Genomic DNA, 24,100 nt, shown 5'->3' on the forward strand with positions numbered 1-24,100 from the left:
TTCCCAGGTGTGTCTCATTCCCTTGATTAGCCCTGTGTGTATTTAGTCCCACCTGTTGTCTGTGTTTGTCATCGGGTCCTTGTTTAATGTATGTCCAACCTTGTCGCATGCACGTTCTCTGCTCTCCAGTGGAACTGTTAAGTCCTGGTTAGCTTCGCTCACTTTTCAGTCTTGTTGTCAGTGCTACTGGTACTTAACTGTGTGCTAAATTCTCTGCCGTGCCGCCTGGTTTGGATTGTCTGAGCATCTACATCATTAAACTCATCGTTATTTCATCTACATCCTGGGTCTACTAGCATCTCTCCTCACCATCTACCACACACCATATGACAGAGAGGACTGCTCAGTTTGGCAGAAGCTTGGAAGCTGGAGCTCTGAGGAGGAGCTTTGTCCTGGAAGGCGAGTCTAAGTCCAACCAGGCATTGTGCACTGCTGAATGGTTGTCATGGGAGATTAAAATATTTCTCAAACATGCATGAAAGAATATAGGCAACACTCCAGGTATGTTTTTGATTAGGGATTAATTATGTAAAACTAAAAAAACTCCCTTTTACATAATAGTGTCCTTTTAATATATAAAGTGGTATTTGTTATTAAGGTGGCCATACTTTTTAATTTAATAATGAAATCAGAGTTATTTGAAGAGTCCTTTTTTGGTTTCCTTGTTGGAAGATATTTGAGGCTGAGACTGAAATGTCCATGAAAATCTCAGCAACTCGGTGCTTATTCATAACACATTCTGCACATTTTCCAACTTCGTTCAAATGTGGTTGCCATCATAAACAGGCTAAGCTCCAGGAAGCTGCGGGCATCCCATCATGATCTTGTTTTTGATGTCAATATGAGGGCCGTTCCTTCTACGGAGCATTTCCAGGAACGACTCGCTCTGTACGACAGTGACTCATCCTCTTCCTCTGGAGCTGTCGGCGCCGACCTCAAGGTAAAATTCCTGTACTTGATGTACGCGGCTTGTAAACTGAAGCGAGTCACACGGGCTTGGAATCACAGGATTAAGGGTTTGGATTAAATGCGTCTCACACATGTTAAGGGTAACGAGGACAAACCAACAAGTGACTCTTTGGCAATTGCAGCGGAATTCGAACCACTGATCTTTGTATTTCACCTCAACATATCTACATGTTATCAGCAAATGAGCACTGCAAAAAAGTACTTAACCTTAGTTAGGTCTGAAATACTTCACTTTATCTTGATTATATTTATCTTGATTATGGAGGAAGTGTGTAAAAGACCCCCATCTGACCCCTCAGAGAGGGCTGGGATGTCCGTTTACCAGATTACCTGATGACTGCAAGGACTTTGTGGGATTATTACCTATGAGCCTGTCTGGAGGCTGAAGTGACCCCATACTGTGTAGAGAGGGATGACAGTTGGGTCATCTCAAGTAAAGCCAACACAGCTTGGCAGATATTTTGTCATATTTTCATCTTTTTGTTCGTTGCCATTTATGAAAACAAAGTAGCAACAGTAAAAGTTTCCATTTCTCGTTCTCATTGTACTGACAGATGCACAACAGTCGCGGCAAAAAGCTTGCCGAAAGGCCTGGAGCGCAACGGCCTGGATCGCAGATGTGCAAATTATTTATTTTGACTGAACTCTAGCCTGACTGACGCACATAATGAATGACTACTGCTTTTTGTGTTTTGCTTGATTATTGTTATTTTGATTGAAACGCAGCGCTAATGATACAAAAAGTGAGTGCCTCTGTTTTGGTGGCCCTCAATTACAGCACAAAGGACGAAACCGATGACTCCAGTAATGATAATTGTGGCAATGCCATATCTGCTGATAACAGTGGCATAATTCAGTAAAACATTCTCTAGATTTCCCTTGTTAAAATGCACATCAGTGTATTGTTTTCTATCTGTAAAGAGTTTGATATTTAATTCGAATTAGCATCTTTGAACTAAAACTTTGTTAAAACTGGAGAAAAAGGGGCATGGAGTCCACATATAACTACCAAAAATCAATAACAGAAAAAGCTAAAAGTTCACTCCATTTTCTTTTCCTGTTTCTACTTTTTTTCACATACCAAAATGTTCTAGGACAATCAGACTGATTTTATCTGATAGGAATAACCATCATAAATACAAAATGCAGCTTTAAAATGATTTAATTTATTGATGTTTAAAAAAAACACCCTTCCAACCAATGAGAAAAGTAATCCCACTCTGTGTTAAATCATGAACGGTGATGAAACTGGTGGTTATAGATTTTGTAGGACTTTGTGGAAAGTGGAGTTTATGCCTGTTTACTGTCAGACCTCTTTACCTCCAGTGAACCACAGCGAGGCCGTTATCCACAAGTTAAAGAAAAATACGGTGTGATAAACCTTCCCAGGAAAGATCAGTCTACCAAAAACATACCCTAAGAGTGACCGGTCCGTTTGTCCTTCAGTGGAAACGGAGCTGCTCACCTGTCCGTGTTAGCAGATTAAGACCTGAGTCTGGGACTGAGTCACGGATTACAGTGTGAAGCTCCACACAGAGACAGCTGAGGGAACGCTGAACAGAAATCACTAGTAGCTTTTGACTATATATTTAACAGTGAGGACACTTGCGAGATTTTATTTTGATCAAAAGAAAACGGAATGTCTTTGACTATATATATATATATATATATATATATATATATATATATATATATATATATATATATATATATATATATATATATATATATAAGAAAAGAAAAGTGAACTCAGGGGCAGTTTTCATCTTTAGAATAACAACATAAACCATTTTCTTCAGGTTTTTGTAGCTGCAGCGGAAACAAACTTTGGACCAAAAGTCAGGGTGATCAAAATCTGCAGAGTCCATGCAGGTTTATGTCAGGTCACCGCAGGCTAACGGATGAGTAGCTCTAAATCCTCAGACGTTCACAACAGCTAAAGCCTCCATAACAGAGCAGCAGGAGCCGGAGGAGCTGTTGTTGCGAGGCTAAAGGCCTGATGACTGACGTCAGCTGGTAGTGTGGGAAGCCCTGGAAACGGCTTGGAGCCGCTGCATGTTACACCAGGTATAGAAACAGGTCAAGTTCAAGTCAACACTTGGTTTATTATGTACATAGTGAAATAATCCATACAATTCTCTGGTTAATGGGATTCAGTTAAAAGCTTGAGAATAAATCAGAATATCACATGTGAATTGAACCTGTGAAGAATCTACAGATAATATTGATTTATTTCCCTACTTTTCTTTATTTTAGCTTCAAAACATTGAGTTCAAACAGGGCTAGCCTAAAGTATAGCTGGATTTTGCAAGTAGGAATAACAAACAGGCTTTTGGTTTACTAATGGTGGGCAGATTGATGCATAAATATCAATGATACTGAAACAGTCTGTATCAGTTCTGGATGGAGATTAGCATAGTAAAATAGATACTTTAGTTCCAGAATCCCTCTTGAAATTTTATTATATATTTTTGTATTATAGTTTCCCAAATTCCCAAAACTACCCTAAAAAAGATTTTGTATTGATTTGCTCTCAAATGATCATTTTTCACACTTCGTTTCACTTAGTTGTTCTATTGTTTCCGTCTATCATGTTAATATATTAAAGTATTTTGTAGATGTCTTTAAACTTTCTCCATATTCTGTTCCAGGTTTTATAAAAGTAATTCAAAGGAAAAACCACAGAAACACCTAAAGGTCAGACGTTTGAACTTAAACAATATCAGTATCAGAATCGATATCTGTGATACTGGCCCAGTGTTTATCTGGTATCGGATACCAAAACTGCAAACCTATATGATATTCTATGAATAACAAAAATATAAATAAATACATAAATTGCGCAACACAGGTAAGCTTATGTTCTTCTTTCTTAAATTCATTCATTATTATTTCCCTGTTTGGCCAGAGGAGGCAGCCAAGAGCCCAGAAAGTTTTAAGGCTGCCCAAGTTTGGAAGAGTTTTATTGGGGCTTCCTCTAGTTAAACCATTTAAGTTTATTTAAGTTGCGTAACCCTTTGTGTTCGCCAGCCTGTTCCAATGTGACCCAGATTTGATGCCATCCAGACATTCAAGGACATCCTACAAGTCTTTGAGCAACCTTGTTCTGACTGAGAAGCTGTTTGTTTTGAGACTCGACAGTCATTCAGCTTGGATGAAGTTCAAGTTTCGGTGCAACATGTTGATCGAACACAGGTTGGGTGTTGGAATCGTATTCCGTAGAGACTCAGGCAGCTTTAGTGAGAGCTGAACCAGCAACAGGTTGGATCTCAAGTAAAGCGTTCTGCTCTTTATTCTATGTGAGGTCTGGTGCTGGGAAAGTCGACTGATCACCAGGGTCCAAGAACTGATCACCCTGTCCAACTTTTTCCTCTCAGGTTAAAGTTCAGTGTCAAACTTTAGAATTAGGTGATCAAATTATTTCCATCCCAGTTCTAAGAGGTTGATTTCTAAATAAATTCTGAGTCCTGAGGAATACGCAGAATCCTCAGTGACTTCCCTCACTGCAATGTACAGAGCTCTGTGCAAAAGAAAAGTACTGATGCTTACTGATATAATCTAATGTAATTCAACGTTCTTACATAATATTACAAGACAAGGAGTCAGCCCCCAAATAAAACTCTGCTTACGACCTCACACAACCTTGGAACGGCCCGGTCCAAGTGCCTGATGTCAATCAGAAAAAAACACAGCAGCAACCAAAAACAGAGTCATAAATCAACTTGCTCATCAGTCTTTGTCAAAGGGAGAGTCAGCGGATGCTGGGGGAACCGGATGGCCTCACTGTTGCGGCGCATGTACGCGTGGCCGCTGATCGGGTACCACATCTCGGTGAAGGTGAGGTTGGCCACGGTGATGGCGCAGCGGCCCAGGACCTTGAAGCCTGACTTGCGGTAGAAGGGGATGAGGAAGTCCTCGCACATCAGCACGGCTCGGCGCACGTTGGGCAGGCAGCGCAGGTACTGCAGGTAGCGCCACATCAGAATGGGGCCTTTACCCTGCTGCCTGAAGGTGCGATGGACCGCCAGGATGTGGATGTGGACAGTGGAGCCGCAGGGCTTGTGGAGGGTCAGTGCATCCTGGAGGAGGAGGGGAGGAAAAGGGCAAAATTTTAGGGTGTTTTCACACCTGATTGAAATTTTCAGCTGGTGCGGTTGGCTTTCACACTTCCCTCTGCCAAACAATCCAAACTAACTGAAAAACCTGCTCTCCTCCTCGACTGCGGTGGCGCTGCACCAAGAATTACTAAAGGAGATAACACAAAAACCTCAGAAGAAGACATGAATATAACTTCCTTCTTCATAAAATGTAATCAATAATGGAACAGCGTCAGATTTTAGCGGTTGTAGGATTTCTTTTTTGTCTTTAGTAAAAGACTACGAACCATTTTTCCCGCTAGGCTCTTGCATTTGTTTTGGTTGCATTTACCCAGAATGCCCTGCGCTATGGTCCGCTTCCTGCTTTTGTCTGCTTGCGTTCACATATCCTTTCAAACTGCACCTAGTTTATTCAGGTCTAAACTAGACCTGAATATTTAGGCAGACCAGAGTTTGCTTCTTTGGTCCTCATCAGGCCAAAAAAGCAAACAACAAACAAATCAGACTTTGAAGACAAATGGACTAGAGTTCAGTTAAAGCAGACTAAACGTGACTGGTGTGAACGCACCATTAAAACCAGTTTTAGCTTTATGTTAAGCTGGAGAAAGTTGACATTCTAGAAGGAATCCCTTAACAAACCCTTCCTGCTAAAACTGTGTACAACACTCTGGTCTCCCCCTATGATTTAACCACTCTGGGTGGTGAGCCATGTAATTATAAACCGCAATGGGCTGGAGACCCAGAATGTCTTACTGAGGTGAGCCTGTCCTGGTCCCACAGAGATCCGATGATGAACGCCACCAGGCGGCCCTCTTCAAACCAGCCCATCGACAGCTCCGGACACAACGTGAGGAAATGACGCACTTCATCCAGGTGCAGCGGGCACTCTCCGGATACCGAGATAAAAGCTGGAAAAGACACGATCATGATTTAGCATGGATTTTAAAAACAGACAGTTCATTGTGCATAATATTTTAAAGGTAAGAACTTTATACAATTCTATAAAATAAGGTTATGATGCCAGAATTGATTTTATGCATCTACAGAGGACACAACAAATGCAATTTCTATTCTATAGAAGACCAAAGGTGTCAGAAATTAATTCATGAATAAAATGTAAAATGAACAATTAACAATATTTTTATGTATTGTGATCATCTAAATTCTATTTGATTTTACTCAATAAAGAAATGCATGGATTAAATATATGTCTAAAAAATTTATATTTTAATATTTAAACAATTTAACATAACTTAACTGCATACATAATTAATTGAATGAAAAAAAAAACATAAAACAATGTTATTCACTGTTAAAACACATGCAAGTATATCTTTTCTTTAACTACTCATTGAATTTGCAAATTTATTTGCTCTATTAATTGAAGTCGGTGGGCGGGAATAACTCTGGTATGGAGGAGGTAATTGGTCGACGGTTAACCAGTAAGATGTGAGGGTTTATTTAAAGCCGACAGTCGGAATTATTTTTAAAAATCATTTGTAGAAAATATTTGTTTTTGCTTTTAAAAAGGCTTAAATAATTGTATGTATTTCAAAGATTTAGTATTGTTTCATAAAATACCCACAATTCTGTAAGAAATTAATTAATTAATTTAGTCATTAATTTATGTATTTTTCATATTTTATTACAAATAATCACATATAGAATAATTTGATTCCTAGAGTGTGAGTTTGTGGCCCTCCGCAGGGAGCCAGCCGGCCCACTTACCCTCCCTCTCGATTTCAAACACGCTGATCGCGTCCTGCGTGTTGAGCGGCCGCACCTCGCTGGCTGGCAGCGTGTGTCTCCGCTGGATACCGGGTGAAACTGAAGGTGAAGTCTGCATTGGCTTGATGAAAGGCTGGGCGCCCACAACAGACATCATACGAGTCAGAGGCTCCTGTCCTCCAGAGGAATCAGAACTTTTCTATCTTTTTTTTCTCTCTCCTTTTTTGTGTGTTCCTGGTCTTCCCCACTCCCCGCTGCAGCAGGATCACCTCTGCGGGGGCCCTGCAAGGAGAAGTGGACGGTCAGCGTGTGTATTTATGGTGCAGCTCAGCCTGGATGATTCACGGGCTGATTTGCATTTGAATATTTGCGGAATGAATGAAAGTCATAAAAAAAATCGGAGCCCTGCAATTAATCGCGATTTGTTTTGGTCAGTTAAAGTGAGGGGACGATAATTACTTAATAACTGACTCCCAGTAAATCGCCGCACCTCCGGCCTATTTATAACAGCTGTGGGATTGAAGTTTTAACATTTCTGCACTGCAATTAAAATATCTCTCAGGCAATAAACGCTTTTATTTTTTTGTCTTTTTTTACTGGTGTTTACATGTATGTCAGATTTATTGACTGCAAACAGAACTTCCCCCAAAGCAACACAGAGGCACTGCAGATACTTACCAGAGGAGAAAGGTGCGGAGGAATATCAGAGAAGGTTGTGAAGAGGTCTGCTTCTCCCCGAGTGTCTCTCCTGTTTCCACGGACGTCTCTCTTCATTATGGGCTGATTATTACTATGAGTCACATGATGGAGGATTACAGAAGTTGTTTCCATAACTCGGCAGCATTAGACCCTTTATCTCCTCCCTGACAGAGCGCATAATGCTCTACAGGTGTCAGAGAAAACAATCGGCTTTTTAAAAATATATATAAGTGGTCACCTTCCTAAAATAATGGCCAATAAGTCATTTTGACTCACTGGGGAAAAAAAAGTAAAATGTATAATAATAATAATAATAATAATAATAATAATAATAATAATAATAATAATAATAATAATAATAATAATAATAAAACATGATAATGAAAAAATAACCATGAGAATTAATCAAGGTTTCATGTTTGTACTGACATTGTAAACTCGATAGACATGCCTTTATTTAAAAAAAAGCAATAAAGATCCTTACATATTCAATACTATGTAATATTGGTTATTAAAGTTATAGCAATATCATCAAAGCATTTATTAGTTACTTTGATTCCATAGACTAAAGGAAAAATGTGGAATAAACCCATATTGAACGTATTTGCTTCTGTCGTGTTCGTGCTTTCTCTAGCATTTCATTAAATGAACTTTTAACCATAGGAATAGCATGACCGAAAATGAGTGGCTTAGAAATTAGTTTCAGAAATATCAAACATTTTTGAGGAATTTCTCTGGCTCGTGGTGTGCTTAAACTGTAAACAATTTCCCATTTCCCATTGACGGGATATAAACAAGGAATATTTTTGTTGGCTGTGTGGCACCATGGGAGATGAGCCATATCGTCCCTATCAAATACCCGCACGGGACTGCGGGTATTTGATTAAGACGATATCAAATCGATTGACTTGATGGTATTGCAGTTACCCCTTCCGGCCACTAGAGGGCAGAACCTAGAATTTGCAAAGGATAATATGACTAACGAGAAAAATATATAAATATATTTAGAGACAAGTTTCTATCTGTATTATATAATGAGTATTCAATAATTTATTATCTCTAGAATAATAACATGTTTTTGAACACTAAATACAAACATAATCCTCAAGAATCCAAAATAACAGTCATGTTTTTACTTTTTCTTCGTTTTGGTGACGTCAGAGTTGCCTTTCCGCTCCTGCACGCAGCAGCAAACATGGCGGACGGCTAACACATTCGTTGTTTTAAAATAAGTCCTGGGTGGGGATCGTATCTTTAGGACCACAAACAGTAACTCTTCCCGTGCTGTGTGTACCCGGAGGGCTGTCTGAACCTCGCCGCGGCCTGTATTTCTTTACTAAAGAAAGGTAAAACCAGCGATGCTTCCCTTGCTGCTGGTGTTGATGCTAACGCGGGTTTAGCTTCAGGTGCATGCTAATATGACCACCTGGGAGTTCTGAGTTTCTATAGAGTCTAAGTCCATGGAGCTAATTGTTTTCAAAGTATATGTGTTATCTTATCTCCCTTGCACCGAGTCATATAGACATTTTATGTTAACTTAAGAAAGAGTCTTGGCTAACCTGTTAGCTGACAGTGGCTAAGTGCCACAAGACGTAAAGCGATATTTTTCACTTTTATCAATAAGTCAAACTAATCAGTAGAGCAGTGATTGTTTTGCTTGGCGAGAGTTTAGTTTTAGAATTCTTCATTGCATCTACACGATGTTAAAGGCAGTCAGCCACGACGAGAAGAGATGTTTTAATTTTATGAATATATATGTCCTTGAAACGCTCAACAATCTTGCATGAATGTTCAATCTTTTTGGCTGGCTAGAATAAATGTTTGTTATTTCACTGTAGTAGTTGATTTATGTAAAAAACCAGAAGAGTGTTTTACATAAACTAGTCAAGAACGAGTCACAAAAAGGTATGTCAGAAATGACTAAAATTATCAAATTTCTTTCATTTAAAGTGCAAAATCGCTTATAATTCTTACTGCTGCTACAATATTATGAAATATTGAACGCTGTAAATATCTAAATATTTATATATAAATATATAAACAATATGTCATTTATTGATTTCATTTTTCAGTTTGCTATGCAAACACAAGTTGTCTATATATCAATATCATTTGTGCATTTGTTATATTTACTAAACACATTAATTACACATGAAATTGATCCATTTACTGCTAATTGATGCATTTATGGACCAGAAATGGTGGGAATTCTTTGTTTGGAAACATTTAGTGATTAGAAAAAAAGCCCGAGATTTTTTTTTTGCCATTTGACTTGTGGTTCGGAGTCGGTTGAGGAACAATTGGGTAATTCCCATCTGGCCTCTAAATCGTTCACCTCAGGTCAAAAGGTCAAGCTTGTTACAGCAGAAAATGTTTTTGTCATTAAAAATAACCTTCTACTTCTGGTTGTTTGGCTTTTTTAGAGCAAATTTTCTGGTTAAATCCTGAAACGTAGTCATCCAACTTAGCTCAGGCTTGGATAGAGAAGCACTTGAAAACATTAGCGGATTGTTTGGTCTAATTGGCCTTGAGTAAATTAAATCCTAACAAAACAAAACAAAAAAAAAGATTTTTAGGCTTATTTGATTTGCTGTGAGCATTTTGTTTCCTAGAACCCAAAATGCTCACAAATCCAGCAAATGAAGCAAAAACAGCAGCTGCCAAGTCACTGATAGCTACATACAAGTTAAAAACGCTCAACACTTTTAAAAGATTTGCATCGTGAACTTTATTTAAAACATTTTTTTGCAACCAGGGTGAAGGAGACACACCGCAAAAATGGGGCGACGTTCCACCTCCTCCACCAAGAGTGGGAAGTTCATGAATCCCACCGACCAGGCTAGTAAGTATGAGCCTGTAAACAAAGCCGCTGACCTGTTCAGCAACACCGGAACGACGTTTTTCTGTACCAGTAGGTTGATGTGGGTGCATTAACTGTAACTTTTTTTTTCTCCCTGCTTTTCACAGGAAAGGAGGCCAGGAAGAGGGAGTTAAAAAAGGTAAACGTACAACATTCGCTTAAATCTAGCAGGTGTTTTATTGAGTCGCTGACGTGGTGGATTCGTTTGGCAGAACAAGAAGCAGAGGATGATGGTGAGAGCAGCTGTGCTGAAGATGAAAGATCCCAGACAAATCATCAGAGACATGGAAAAGCTGGATGAGATGGGTGAGAGGAGGAATTTGTTGCAGTTAATATAGTTTAATATAGGTGAATCTATTTTTTTTAATGCCTCTTTGCCGTTTTCTTTTTTTTTTAAAGAGTTTAACCCCGTTCAGCAGCCCTTGCTGAACGAGAAAGTGCTGAGGGACAAGCGGAAGAAGTTACGGGAGACGTTTGAACGCATCGTCCATCTGTACGAGAGGGAGAACCCCGAGACCTACAAGGAGCTGCGCAAACTGGAGCTGGAGTACGAGACCAAGCGAGGGCAGCTGGCTCTTTACTTCGACTCGGTCAAGGTGCGACCCAAACCCTGTTCACATTTCTATCTGAAACCTGTAAAAACGGCTTTTTGTGGTGTGATGAAAATGTCTTTTTTTTTTTTTTCTGTTCAACCCATTCTAGCTAATTTAAAGTTGAGAATTATTCAATCCCTGTATGCTGTGAGCTTCCTAACTGTAAATGCGTATTGTTTTCCAGAACGCAGAGTCAGTGGAAGTGGACAGCATTCCGCTACCCGACATGCCTCACGCCCCGTCCAACATCCACATCCAGGACATCCCGTTACCGAGGGCTCAGCCTCCGTCCATCCTCAAGAAGACCTCGGCTTTTGGGTGGGCTCCGTTTGTTGACGCTTTCTGGAGAGCATCGTTTTGCTTCGTCAACGGGCAAAACAGAGATTCTCAGATTTGATGGAAATTCGATGTGCTGGATTCAGTCAATCTGTTATACCAATTAGATGATAAGACAAGTTCACGTTGAAACCGACAACATACCGACAAGGAAGGCTAGTGAGCAAAAATCAGACTTGCATTGTAACCAGCTATTTTTACTCTTTTACTTTTAGGAGTATTTTTACTTTAACTTGAGTCATTTTATTATGAAGTATTGCTGCTCTTATTTCAGTAAAACCTCTGAGTAACTTCAGTGAATGAAGAACAAGCTTGTTTAAAGCAAAAATTCACCAGACAAACACCTGCAGTTTTTGTTAAAGTTTCATAAATTTTTATATTGACAGAAACTGATTTGGAAAAAATTTTACTTCCCCAAACTAGCACTATGCTACAATATTAATTGTTTTCATTCGGTCATTTTGGTCCGTCAGATTGTGTAATTTTTAAATATTAAATGATTGTTTTTATCAGTTACTCAGTGCTTGAGTAGCAGTTTTACCAAATATGTTTTTACTCTTACTTGAGTAAACATTTTGGATACTCTGTCTGACATCAGCACTCTACACAAATCCAGAAACAGTTTCTCTTTAAAATATATAGAATTTTAAAATGAAAAACTATCATTGAGCCAAAATATATCAACAGAGATCATATCTCAAATTAACATCTATTTAAATAAAACGAGAGAAAAAAGGAAAATGTTTCTAGAATTGATCAGGGATTAAAAATAAAAGCAAAGTGAAAAAAACATGCATTCCACAAATACAAAATAGAAAATGTACATTGATTTATTTTACTAATGTGTAATTATTGATATTTATAGCCCTTATTTCCATGATGAAGCCCATACAAATAGGACCAGTAGGGGGCAGCGTTACGCTAAGCCATCCTACAGCCTGAACACTGTGTCAAAGTGATGGTTGTGTTTAAGGTGACTCATCAAATTTGACGTGTTAAACGCTTTGTTTTCCTCCTCGCAGAAGTTTCTTTCAAGATTTGTTAAAGAAAGGAAGTCCTGTGAAGGAGTGGGAGCTTTTGTTGAAAAAAGAAAAACCAAAACAATTATCGTGATTGCACTTAAAGTTGATTCTCCAAAGCCTCGACTCGGTGGTGCTGAATATAAATGCTCATCTCCCTTTTTAGGTTTTTATTTGCTTAAGGCGTCTTCATGATGCCACAAACTGTTTGCAGCAGCAGTAATTCTGTTTTTCCCTGAACGTCTCAGCAAACCGACGACCGGACCTGGACTGGTGTCAGTCCCCAGTCTCCCTCGTTTACCCCCTGGGAAGAAACCACCGGGGCCCCCACCAGGGCCCCCGCCGCCGCAGGTTCTGGCGCTGTACGGCATCCCGTCTCGACAAATCTACGGCGCCGAAGCAGGTGACGCTCAAACCGTTTTACTGACTCGTTAACCAAACCTAGCTTTTTCTCACCACGTTTCATCTCTCCATTTGTTCCCCCCTGCCCCCATCTGTCGGCGCAGAACCGTCCATCCCTGGGCTGGACCGGGACTCCGCCGGGGACCTTGGGCGCGACCGGGACAGCGGGAGTGACAGCGACAGGGACCGGGATGACGCGGATGATGACAGCGACTCAGAGGAAGACAGCGAGGAAGACGGAGACGAAGGCGCGGACGGTGACCGGGACGAGGACAGGAGCGAGAGACACGCCGGTGAGTGGCGCTGGAAACGTCCGGCACGTTAGAGGGTCTCCTTCTCTCACTAACTTACTGTGTGGACGTCCGCCCCCTGCAGGTCGCAGCGTGCGTTTTGCAGATCTCGCAGCCGACGAGTCCCGGGATGGAAAGAGGAAGAAGAAGAGAGTGGTGAAGAAGACGAAGGCCATCACTCCCCTGCAGGCCATGATGTTACGGATGGCAGGTACCCTCCATCAGAGAATCGCAATTACTAGTCCTGGGAATTGTGAATCGATTCAAAACGCTTGAAATTAGATTTTTTTTATTAAATTAGATTATGAAAAATTGCTTGATATTTTTTTATTTAACAGAAAGCCAGGCAGCTAAGCTAACCTAAGTTAATTTACAGACTTTTATTCACAAACATATTTTTGTTTAAATATAAACTGATAAAATTTGATGCAGTTTGAATGTTACAGAATTGTTTTAAATAAATATTCTGTTTGTAAAATAAATAATAAACCATGAAGTCACTCAGAACACAAAGCATAGAATTAGGCTGAACTTATGGATCGGGCACATTGTCACCGATACTCAGATTTTTTTCAGTATCGATACGGATATGGCCCAGATTTTAATATCGAATCGGAGCATCTCTAATCGTTACTACATGGACTTATTTTCTAACGTGAAAAAGTGCTGCATTCTGTTTCTTTCTTTATCTTCAGGTCAGTCCATTCCTGAGGAAGAGGAGGAAGAGGAAGTAGAGGAGGAATACACGGACGAGTCGGACGGCTCCGACACCGAGGACCGGGGCCCGCCGGGGGACCCCCAGCCCCACATCATGCCCAACCAGCGCCTGCCCCCTCCTCCTGGGGCAGTGGGGCAGCAGGGACCTCCCCCCATGCAGGGCCCACCGATGACCGGGCCCCCTCCTCTAGGACTTCCGCCGGCTCCTCCAATGAGACCCCCCGGTCCGCCTTCTGGCCCGCCCCCGGTGCCACCTCCAGGTTGGTTTGGTTCACCAGAAGAAGCTGGTTGTTGTTCAGAGTTCAGCCTGTAACCCAGAGGAAATGCTCCACTGTTTCTAGGCGCCCCTCCGTTCTTGAGGCCCCCTGGTATGCCTGGAGGGATCCGGGGCCCGATGCCTCGTCTACTGCCCCCTGGTCCCCCACCCGGCCGACCGCCCGGCCCTCCTCCAGGCCCCCCGCCCAGTCTCCCTCCAGGCCCTCCGCCACGTGGACCACCTCCCAGACTACCACCCCCAGGACCACCAGGTAGGGGTTATGTGGAGATATTCACACCTCTTAAACTTTTTCACGTTTCCATGTTACAGCAGAACTTCAGTGAGTTTTAGTTTGATCAAATACTTGAATAGTGGAAGGAAAAGAAACCCATTTTTCAATATTTTAACTAACAGAAATTGTTTTTACTCTGATGGTTGTGAATAAAAATTGTGTTCTATTAGTTGCTTTCGCCAGTGAGCCATGATAACTCTGGAGGAGCTGCAGAGATTCACAGATTAGCTGCGTTAATCTGTAAACGAGTCTTAAAGCTGCAGTATTAAACATTTATTAAAAAAAATGTTTTTTACATATTTGTTAAAATTGTCACATTTTCCTGTCTGACAGTATAATATGAGACAGATAATCTGTGAAAAGATCAAGCTCCTTCACTTCCTCCCAAAAATAACCAATCAGAGCCCGGAGGCGGGTCTTAGTGCTGTTAATCAATTCTTAAGCATCATTAATAGGAATTTATTGTGTCAACAATAAATCAAAAATCTTATAACCACTTCTGTTCTATGATAAATGTCCACACCAACTAGCAAATTTAAAAATATGATGGGAAGAAGCAATAAATACTTCTTATTGTCACAATATGTATATTGTGACAATAAAACTTTTAAAGCTCGCTCAGCCCTAGCGTGAATACTTTTACATGACACCTTGACCTGCCCACATTTTCTGTACTTTTCTGTATTTGTTTTCATTAAACTCCCATATTTTGTGCGTCTCTCCGCTCAGGTATCCCCCCTCCTCCTCCGAGAGCCGGAGGCCCTCCTCGCCCCATGGCGCCCCCCCTCTCCATGTTTCCTCCGCCTCTCAACTCCAACGTGCTCAGCGCCCCTCCCAGCATCGTGCCGAGGCAGAAGGCCCCCGGCTCCGGCCAGGACGGCCCACAGAGCAGCATGCCGCCGCCGGCCATGCCCATGCGACCCGGCGTCATGCAGATGCCGCCTCCACCCGGCACGGCCGGCAGCCACCACCACACAGCCACCATCGAGAAAAGAGCCAACATCACCTCGGCGGCGGCCGGAGGGGCGGCGGGCGCAGGGGGCGCCACCATCTCTGCCAAGCCTCAAATCATCAACCCCAAGGCGGAGGTCACCCGCTTCGTGCCAACGGCGCTGCGGGTGCGTAGAGACACGAGTGGGCCGATGCGGGGGCCGTCGACGGGGCCCCTGGAGAAAGCGGGCGGGGTTGCGGCAGGACGGAGGGGAGACGACGGGATGGGAGGACAGTGGCAGAAACAGCAGGTGGCTGCTCCTATGGGGTTGGCCAACCCGTCGCAAGTGGGGTCTGCTCCTCAGCCCAGCATGAAGACTAAAGACCAGGTTTATGAAGCATTCATGAGAGAGATGGAGGGACTGCTGTAAGAGTCTACGAACTACAGAACGTTTTTCATTTTTTCTCTCATTTGCTGTGCAGAGTTGTAGAAGTAGCTGTATTTAGAACATTCAGTAATATCGTTGCTCTCATCGAAAGTAAAAAAAAAACTATTTGGGCTACAACTTTAGCATAATAAATTTGATCCTAAGTGCGTATTAAAACATTTCGATTGGTGGTTAACTGAACACTATGCTCTGCACGGTATGTTTTTATTTTTTAAGTCTGAAAATGTGCTTCTTTTCCAACAAGTTATTTGACCTCAGTGATGAAACTTTGTGTAATTGATTATTTTTTTTGTTTCTATGGCCGATCATCTAAATATGACGTGTGAAGCGGTTTGTCCTGAAGCCAAATAAAAATCGGTTCAAACATGTTTTGTTGTCATGTTGCTGCTGAAGAAGATGGAAGCAACGACCGGATGAAACTTCCTAAACTAATTCATTTTGTCGTTGCTTGAAGTGTAAAATAAAATATTGTTTAAGCTTCGGGATGTCGATAATGAAGTTGTCAGAAAAACTCCACTTCCCGTCATGCTGTGGGTCCGCGTTTCCGCAGCTGCGCAGTTCAGACGGGAAGACACGTTGAGACGGGGAAGCATGGAGGACCGGAGTCCGGAGCAAAATACCGGTGTAAGGCCGGAGGAGTCTGGCAGCGACGATGATGAAGAACAGGTTAATACTGGAGAAAGTGAGGAGGCGGTGAAGACATTCAAGGACCTGGTAGGTTTGTTTCCCCAGAGCCTATAAAAGATGACGTTAGCAACAAAGCATTGTCGGATTTCGCATTAGCTAAGCGAAGCTAACGCGTTTTGTAAACACCATTTCCTAAAATGAGACGTCCTTACTTTGTGTCAGTGTCTGAAATATGTCTAACTGTATTAAAAACGCCATAGCAGCCTTCTTTTAGAAGTGGTTTTTTTTTTTTTTTTTTACCTCTACAGGGTGTTACCGAGGTGCTATGTGAAGCTTGTGATCAGCTGGGATGGAAGAGTCCAACCAAGATTCAGGTGGAAGCTATTCCAGTAGCACTTCAAGGTTTGATACAAGTTACTTTTCTCACTCTCGGTGCCAAATAGTTTACAATGCTTACGAGAGAAAACAAGTCAGGTGTACAGGACGCAATGGAGAAATGGCAGATATTTAGCTCCATTGGAAACTAACTTCTTCCCTGCCAGTAGTATGTTGTTTTGAATGACAAATAGTTGGAAAATAAAGTAATTATAGCAATAAATATTATTGTAGTATAATAGTAGTGACATAATATTGCAAGAACACATTCTTAAAGATCAATAAACTTTAAATTCTAGTGAACATTTAACATTGGAACTGGGAGACACTTATAAAAAATATCCCAAATATATAAACAAACAAATTAAATGTAATGCAATTAAATGTAAGCTGTCCTTAAAAAATGGCTAGTTGAGACCAAAGCACCAGACTGAATATGTTTGAGATCCATTTTTTGATAGAGAAAAGAGAAAAACGCTAAATTATGCAGATGGAAATTGTTGAGCTCGTTTTAATTTTTGCGACATGCCTGATCATAACCATTGAACTTGGTCCTATTTTGTCACTTAATTGGATTATTATTGATACACTGCATGACTGCCCAACATAAAATAGTGCATGTTTGCAAGTTTTTCCAAGTTCTCTCTTTCTTCCAGAAATGCAGATCTGCAAAGTGTGGTGTGCGTCTAAATTCGGCACTCCCTGTGTAAATATTTTGTAGAGCCACCTTTAATTTATAGATCTGCAGTTTTTGGGGGGGCACATTTTTTTTCCTAGTTTAGCCAATTCCTTTAGGTTCAAAGTTGATGTAGAGTGTCTGAGAACTGTTTTCTAATCTTTTCCCACAAATGGATTTTGATCTGAACTTGGACTAGGCCGTTCTAACACACAAACATGCTTTGTGTTTAAACCTTTCATTCCACTGTTGATACTTTCAAGCCTAAATGTAAACTCCAACAGCCAGTAAGTTGTGTTGATCCTCCTGAAACCGCAGGCAGAGACGTCATTGGCTTGGCAGAGACGGGTTCGGGTAAGACCGGTGCGTTCGCTCTGCCGATCCTCCAGTCGCTGCTGGCTTCACCTCAGCGGCTCCACACCCTGGTCCTCACCCCCACCAGAGAGCTGGCCTTCCAGATCTCCGAGCAGTTTGAGGCTCTGGGCTCCAGCATCGGGGTCAAATGTGGTATGTGTCCATGAAACATTACCTGGTTTGTTGTTGGGGATGGAAACACTTTTTTTTAAAAAAATTATTAATTTTCAACTCGTCTCACATCTGTTGCAGCTGTGATTGTTGGAGGAATCGACATGATGTCCCAGTCATTGGTGTTGGCAAAAAAGCCACATATTGTTATTGGTAAGAGAATAATTAAGGATGCAAGTTATCAATTTAAAGAGTTAATCTAAAGTTGATGAATCTTATCAATCGACTAATGATTAACTGATAAGCAGCCATTTTCTTAAAAGCCCAAGTTTTCTTTTGTATCAAGAGGGCATATCGTCTTTCATAACTTTTTCTTATGTGGAGTTTAAAAAAACCCCATAAAAACAAAAACGCATAATTATCTTTAAGCATTTTTGTGTGTCAGCTGTGTTAAATTTTGACTGAATAAACAGAAAATTGTGATTTTCTCACATTACTAAACATAAAAAGCCCTCAGAATCAACCGTGTTTATTAACAGTATGTATTTATCCTGCTTCTTGTCCCCCGTTTTGTAGCAAATCAGTAAATTTTGTTGATAAGTTGAAGCTGCTCCGTCATGCAGCTCTGCTGAACGAGCGGCATAAGAATGTTGATAATTCATAACAGAACCGCTTGAAGTGCATTTTTAATCTCATTACGGACTCCATTTGGATCGTTTGTTTTATGAGATGCGTCTGCCATCTTCAATTCTGTATCATAACCCAGCGGCGCCCTCTGCTGGATGGCTGTGAAACTACAACACTAAAAGAAGTACTAAGTGGGCTTTATTAGTTAATTGAATGGAACAAATTTTAATATATTAAACCATTGATCCACAATTAATAGTTGTTTTGCGTCCCTACTGTTGATGTGTTTTTTTTTTTTGTTTTTTTTTACAGAGATGTTATCAAAAAGTACGTTAACCATAAAGAAAGGAATAAACTTTGTACATGTAAAAATTAACAAATATATATCCTTTTTTTTTTTTTACTTAGCCACTCCTGGTCGGTTGATCGACCACATGGAGAACACAAAGGGCTTCTCCCTGCGAGCTCTGAAGTTCCTGGTCATGGACGAAGCAGACCGGATTCTCAATATGGACTTTGAGACTGAGGTGGGTCCCGACAGGACGGACTGGTATTCACTCTCCTTTAACCTATTCGCTTTTTTAACGCTATTTCAACAAACTTAAATGAAATAAAAGGGAAAAAAATCCTTGATAAGTAATTTGTGACTACAGCTGTGCTTCTGTTGGCATATTTTTTTTTTTGCGTGATCAAGCTTACTCACGTGCGATTTTAATTGCATTTCTTATTTATTGTCGTAAATTGTGTTTTTACGACATTAGCAGAATATTGACAGAGTTTTGCACACATTTGTAGTAGAAGCTTATTCTGTCTTAGAACCCTGTTTTGATGGTTTTTTGACCCTCAATATCGCAGCGTTTTCAAGAGACTTTGTCATTTTTTAATGAGTCAGTTCAACTGAAATTTTTTGGCCCATTTTTGCCTGAAGAAAAGAAGCTGGCTGATATTTATGCACACCTTGATGTAGGGTGTTCACCTCCTCAGGCCATATTCTCTATCATTGCACAAACCTCTTTTCCATTCTGGTTGTACTAGAAGAAACATCAATATTCCACTAATCTGGAAAAACAAACAAATAAAAAATTCATAAGTGTGCTGTTTCCATCAAATAAGAACCACAATTAAAATCACATGTGGATAACTATGTCCAGACGATAAGTCATTAAAAACCATGCTGTGCCGTGATCCTCCCACTACTTCCTGTCATCTTTCTTTGTGGTTTCCGTCAGTGGCGACGTCCGGTTGTTGACCATGTGACTCGTGTGATTACAGTTTTGCAAAATTTCTACACGTTCCTAAAACCATCTCATCCTAGTGCAAAATCTTTTTTCTTTTTCTCTTTTTTTTTGTTAAATTGCCGTGTTTCCACTAAGCGCATTTATTTTCAAAATTTGAAATTTCACAATCGTACGACGGGTGGAAACGCAGCACCAACCGACACACAACACCAGGGCGGCGAGCGTCGACGTCACTTCAGCTCATTTCAACACAGAATCTGTTCACCTGTAACGCCTGTGTTTGGGTTTTGTTTTTGTTTTTCCAGGTGGACAAGATCCTGAAAGTCATTCCCAGAGACAGACGCACCTTCCTGTTCTCAGCCACCATGACCAAAAAGGTATCCACACACTCCTCTGTATTTCTCTATAAACTCCCCACGTTGTAATACTTGTCGGTCCAGCTCAGATGTTGCGTTGCGTTGACTTACAGGTCCAGAAGCTCCAAAGAGCAGCTCTGAAGGATCCTGTAAAATGCGCCGTATCCACAAAGTACTCCACAGTGGACAAGCTGCAGCAGTACTACGTCTTTATTCCATCCAAGTACAAGGTAGGAAGTGGTTTGATCTGATCTCGAGCGGGTTTCCTTTGTTTTATTTTCTCTGTCGGCGCGTTTTAAGCGGCCTGTTGCGTTGCAGGACTGTTACCTCGTGTCCATCCTGAACGAGCTGGCCGGGAACTCCTTCATGATTTTCTGTAGCACTTGTAACAACGCCCAGCGGGTGGCGCTCATGTTGAGGAACCTGGGGATCACCGCCATCCCTCTTCACGGACAGATGAGTCAGGTAGTGCTCGCTTCTTCCCTTTAAATCGTTAAGCTGAAAAGTGCTAAAATAGCAGACTCTGAAACGAAACAACCGCTCCGCTTTGGTCAGAATAAACGTCTCGGCGCGCTCAACAAGTTCAAGTCCAAGTCGCGCTCCGTTCTCCTGGCAACGGATGTGGCGTCCAGAGGCCTGGACATCCCACACGTCGACTGCGTCATCAACTACGACATCCCTACGCATTCAAAGGTAGGACGGGGCTTTATGTCGTCGTAAGTATTTGATTTTATTTCTCCGATATAATAGTGACGGTGAACCCGTCTGTTCTCCCAGGACTACATCCACAGAGTGGGGCGAACAGCCAGAGCGGGGCGGTCTGGAAAATCCATCACTTTTGTCACACAGTAATAAAAAGATTTTATTTGATCATTTTAACATTGCATTCTAATTGTTTTTTATTATTATTATTATTATTTATCTTGCCATCTCTGATCCTGAAGGTATGATGTGGAGCTTTTCCAGCGGATCGAAAGTTTGATCGGGAAGAAACTGCCGGCGTTTCCCACACAGGAGGAGGAAGTGATGATGCTGGTGGAGAGAGTGAGCGAGGCTCAGAGATTTGCCCGGCTGGTAAGTCTCCATTGGACGATGCTCGACGTTCTCTCTTGTGGTTTGGGTATCAATAATTATAAATAATTGTAAAATTAGTAAATTAGCTCAAAACTTCCAAGATAGGACACTACCTGATTATCGGGAAAATAAAAGCCAAATAGTTCAGTCTCCAAAAAATACCTACCTGCTCAACTACTAAGGAAAAGATAAAAGAATAATGCAAACTAATAAAGCTATCAAAAAGTGAAAAATATGCAAATAAAAATAGACAAATAAAATGATGTGACAGTTCAGTACAAACCGTGAATGTTGAGAAATCGGGTTTGTTTATGAGAAATTTGGTCCAAATTAGTTTTCAATTAAGATTAGTTTGCAGCAGAATATTCTTCACTCAGCAACACCAAAAATATGTAAGAATACAACATGGAAAAACCCACAGAATGATAAATAGTAATATCACACTCCAGTGTGGATGTGTATGATTAAAGACTAAAGTTTGCTTTTAAGAGTTTCAGAAATAAGGTCAGAATAACTTAATCTAATTAAGGTAAATCAAGAACAGCAAATAGTATTTGTTTGAAACTGCAAGCTAACAAAACGGAAGGGAAAATAAAACATTAATTTTAGAAAGTAATTTTTCATTAAATAGTTAGCTGAATTAGAAGTCAATACATTCTTGGATAATTACTTCTTAATCTATTACGTCTAACATGAACTTAAAGCACCAGAAATAAAAATATTAATATTGTGCTAATCCTGGCCGCTCAAGTAGAGAAATGCGGTGCCTTAGAGTAGAGAATTCTAGATGCTACTAAGTAGCATCTAGCGTTCATCTTTAGCTTAGCATTACGCTAAGATAGACTATTTTATCTGGCTTGAAGAAAAGAGAGGAAAGGAGAAAGGACTAAGGTCACATTACTTGATTAAAATGACTTCTTATCAGTCGATAGTCGTATTAAACGGTTTTATAACGTTTTAAAAACCAAACAGTTTGAAGGTATAAAATCCTCCAAAACCAATCACAGTGAGATTGACAGTGAAACTCAATCTTTTATTGTGTAAGCTAACTTTTTGTTTCAAGGTTTACTTGAACAATTCCAGAAAACATCAAACTTTATCTTTTTATGGTACATCTTTCAAATTGGTGACTGAAAATTATATTAATATTTTATCAAGCAGCAAAAAAAAAAAAAAAAAAAAAAGTTTTTTTCCCCTTAGCTCTTTCTTAATAACTCCTTTTAAGCAAATAGGCAACATCCTGGGTAACCAGAAGTAAACTTCCAGTGGGGAAAAAAATCCAAACTGTGGTGAACCACGGGAGGGAAAAAAAAGAACTCATCATCAGGAGTCACTTTCATCTCTGGCTCAATCTGGGAATCAGGTTTCATATGTTTGGAGATTTTTGTCAGTCAGACAATTTATCTGCGCAGAAATCCTGAACAGAAACTCCTGCTGAATTACGTCACTCACTCAAGAATGGAGACGTAAAAAACCCCAGCAGATTTCTGTTTTTTTTTTTTTTTTCCTTAAGTTTCCTATTGCTTTATTGCGTTATTGGTGATGGGTGAAAATAATGTGCCGATTTCTTTGGGAACAAGTCTGGAGTGATTCGTGACGAAACCAATGGTTACTCTCGTTCAGGAAATGAAGGAACAGGGAGAGAAACGGAGGAGGCCCAAAGGTGGAGACGGGGACGAGGACGACACGGAACAGGCGAGTGGAGTGAGGAAGAAAGTCAAGGGAGGGCCGGGCGGAGGGAAGAAGAGGGGCGGAGCAGCCTGGAGAGGAGGACGCTGAAGCAGGAAACCAAACAGTAAAATGTACATAACCACAACACAACATGCCTCTCCGCTCTCTGATGTAAACTTTACTATCATGACGGCTTGTTTTCCACACTTCGCTGTGCGAGCTGACGACTATTTAATGACACAAAAAGTGCTCTCTTTTGTCCATGTAGGACTTTTTTTTTTTCTCATTTGTAATAAAACTTTGCTGTGAAATCTCAAGCGTTCTCATTGGTGTTATGTTGGGATTCAGATGTCGCTGTCGTTCAGAGAGGAGGAGGAATGACTGGGATTTAAACCTCTAAGGGAGAAAAGACTCATGGTTATTAATATTTAAACTTTTTTTTTCCTTTTCTGAAAAAAGTATTATGAAGAGTATTAATTATCAAAATATATCTCCACAACAGCAAAGCAGAGCTTGTGTGATATGGATTTTACTAGTTATTGTTGGTCTTCTAAATAAAAAGATGAGGAAAACTAGCTTCTTCTAACCCTAACCTTGTTCCTCCTGAGCTGTCAACCAAAATAACTTTCGAGTGAAGCAATTGGCATTTCGAAAATAATTTTGCTTAATGGAAACATGCCAATTGTGGGGAAAAAAAAAAAAATCCTTTTTTGATAAAAACTTTGGCCCCAGCGTGGGGTGTTTGTTTTTTGTTTTTTTTTTGGCTTTTTTAAATTTCTTTTTTTAAATCTCTATCAAAACTGGTTTATTTCACAAAACTGCAATGAAAAGTTTTTTCCTGTTGCTCAAACAGGAAGTAGTTGGAGGATCATGGCCAGGTATGTTTTTTAATTATTTATCTTGTGAACAAATCTGATTTTAATATTGTTTATCTTAAGGAAACACTACAATTGTGATATATATATATATATTTTTTACATTATATTGACAAAGTTTTGCACATTTTGGGATGGAAACTCAGCTATTATGCTGTGAAGCCTTTTATTAATGTGCTGCAATGTTTCAGTTTGGAAAAATATGATTATATGGAATTTAATTTAAATATTTTCCAGACGTTGATGAAAATAGAGTATGGAAAGAAAAGCATATTTAGATTTTATTCAGTCGTCCATCCATCAACCATCCTTTTGTTAATTCCTCTGCTGGTCTGTCCATCCACCTGTCCATCCTTTTTTTGTCCATTTATCTGTTTGTCCATCGTCACACCTTCATCCATTTGTCCATCCATCAACATCGAGCTGAAAAAGCATGGCTTTAACACTACAAATACATAAAAATCCTGATAACTGCAACT

The 24,100-nt window shown here is 40.4% G+C and overlaps 3 protein-coding genes and 1 long non-coding RNA gene across 5 annotated transcripts; 3 read left to right on the plus strand and 1 right to left on the minus strand.

Annotated features, from left to right (window-relative positions):
* The first annotated feature begins 817 nt into the window (after positions 1 to 817).
* On the plus strand, positions 818 to 6,864 carry LOC148157946 (uncharacterized). Its single transcript, XR_015764076.1, has 3 exons — positions 818 to 940; positions 5,847 to 6,046; positions 6,749 to 6,864. It is a non-coding gene; the product is annotated as an uncharacterized LOC148157946 (long non-coding RNA).
* Positions 3,055 to 7,902, minus strand: LOC106934060 (serotonin N-acetyltransferase-like). Its single transcript, XM_088008142.1, has 4 exons — positions 7,473 to 7,902; positions 6,795 to 7,076; positions 5,820 to 5,974; positions 3,055 to 5,048 (listed from the first exon to the last, which is right to left on the minus strand). Exons 2-4 carry the CDS (start codon positions 6,949 to 6,951, stop codon positions 4,680 to 4,682), a joined length of 681 nt encoding a protein of 226 aa, XP_087864268.1. The 5' UTR covers positions 6,952 to 7,076; positions 7,473 to 7,902; the 3' UTR covers positions 3,055 to 4,679.
* Positions 7,903 to 8,655: 753 nt separating this feature from the next.
* wbp11 (WW domain binding protein 11) lies at positions 8,656 to 16,005 on the plus strand. Of its 2 annotated transcripts, none has more exons than XM_015013714.2 (12): positions 8,656 to 8,839; positions 10,249 to 10,335; positions 10,461 to 10,492; positions 10,566 to 10,659; positions 10,753 to 10,949; positions 11,131 to 11,264; positions 12,550 to 12,704; positions 12,808 to 12,996; positions 13,079 to 13,204; positions 13,689 to 13,970; positions 14,052 to 14,237; positions 14,988 to 16,005. In XM_015013714.2, the coding sequence occupies exons 2-12, from the start codon at positions 10,272 to 10,274 to the stop codon at positions 15,617 to 15,619; spliced, it is 2,091 nt and encodes a 696-aa protein (XP_014869200.2). In that variant the 5' UTR covers positions 8,656 to 8,839; positions 10,249 to 10,271; the 3' UTR covers positions 15,620 to 16,005. The 2 variants fall into 2 exon arrangements, with proteins under 2 accessions (XP_014869200.2, XP_087864267.1); XM_088008141.1 differs by having other exon boundaries at positions 10,256 to 10,335.
* Positions 16,006 to 16,147: 142 nt separating this feature from the next.
* ddx47 (DEAD (Asp-Glu-Ala-Asp) box polypeptide 47) lies at positions 16,148 to 23,063 on the plus strand. Its single transcript, XM_015013715.2, has 12 exons — positions 16,148 to 16,351; positions 16,573 to 16,666; positions 17,634 to 17,822; positions 17,922 to 17,993; positions 18,816 to 18,934; positions 19,951 to 20,022; positions 20,115 to 20,231; positions 20,320 to 20,466; positions 20,557 to 20,694; positions 20,779 to 20,849; positions 20,946 to 21,075; positions 22,699 to 23,063. Exons 1-12 carry the CDS (start codon positions 16,163 to 16,165, stop codon positions 22,852 to 22,854), a joined length of 1,494 nt encoding a protein of 497 aa, XP_014869201.1. The 5' UTR covers positions 16,148 to 16,162; the 3' UTR covers positions 22,855 to 23,063.
* Positions 23,064 to 24,100: the final 1,037 nt, after the last annotated feature.

This window comes from Poecilia mexicana, unplaced genomic scaffold (assembly GCF_051168715.1).
Source record: "Poecilia mexicana isolate PSO_F unplaced genomic scaffold, ASM5116871v1 scaffold_8, whole genome shotgun sequence".
Taxonomy (NCBI): Eukaryota; Metazoa; Chordata; class Actinopteri; order Cyprinodontiformes; family Poeciliidae; genus Poecilia; species Poecilia mexicana.

Bases quoted from the DNA above. Each gene is read 5' to 3' on its own strand.
- LOC106934060 (XM_088008142.1), bottom strand. From the start codon at position 6,951: ATGATGTCTGTTGTGGGCGCCCAGCCTTTCATCAAGCCAATGCAGACT. The intron at 5,975-6,794 runs GTAAGTGGGCCG...TGTCTTTTCCAG, and splicing joins GTTTGAAATCGAGAGGGAGG to CTTTTATCTCGGTATCCGGA. The intron at 5,049-5,819 runs GTAAGACATTCT...CTCCTCCTCCAG, and splicing joins ACCAGGACAGGCTCACCTCA to GATGCACTGACCCTCCACAA.
- wbp11 (XM_015013714.2), top strand. From the start codon at position 10,272: ATGGGGCGACGTTCCACCTCCTCCACCAAGAGTGGGAAGTTCATGAAT. The intron at 10,950-11,130 runs GTGCGACCCAAA...ATTGTTTTCCAG, and splicing joins TTTACTTCGACTCGGTCAAG to AACGCAGAGTCAGTGGAAGT. The intron at 12,997-13,078 runs GTGAGTGGCGCT...CGCCCCCTGCAG, and splicing joins CAGGAGCGAGAGACACGCCG to GTCGCAGCGTGCGTTTTGCA.
- ddx47 (XM_015013715.2), top strand. From the start codon at position 16,163: ATGCTGTGGGTCCGCGTTTCCGCAGCTGCGCAGTTCAGACGGGAAGAC. The intron at 17,823-17,921 runs GTATGTGTCCAT...CATCTGTTGCAG, and splicing joins CAGCATCGGGGTCAAATGTG to CTGTGATTGTTGGAGGAATC. The intron at 21,076-22,698 runs GTAAGTCTCCAT...ACTCTCGTTCAG, and splicing joins CTCAGAGATTTGCCCGGCTG to GAAATGAAGGAACAGGGAGA.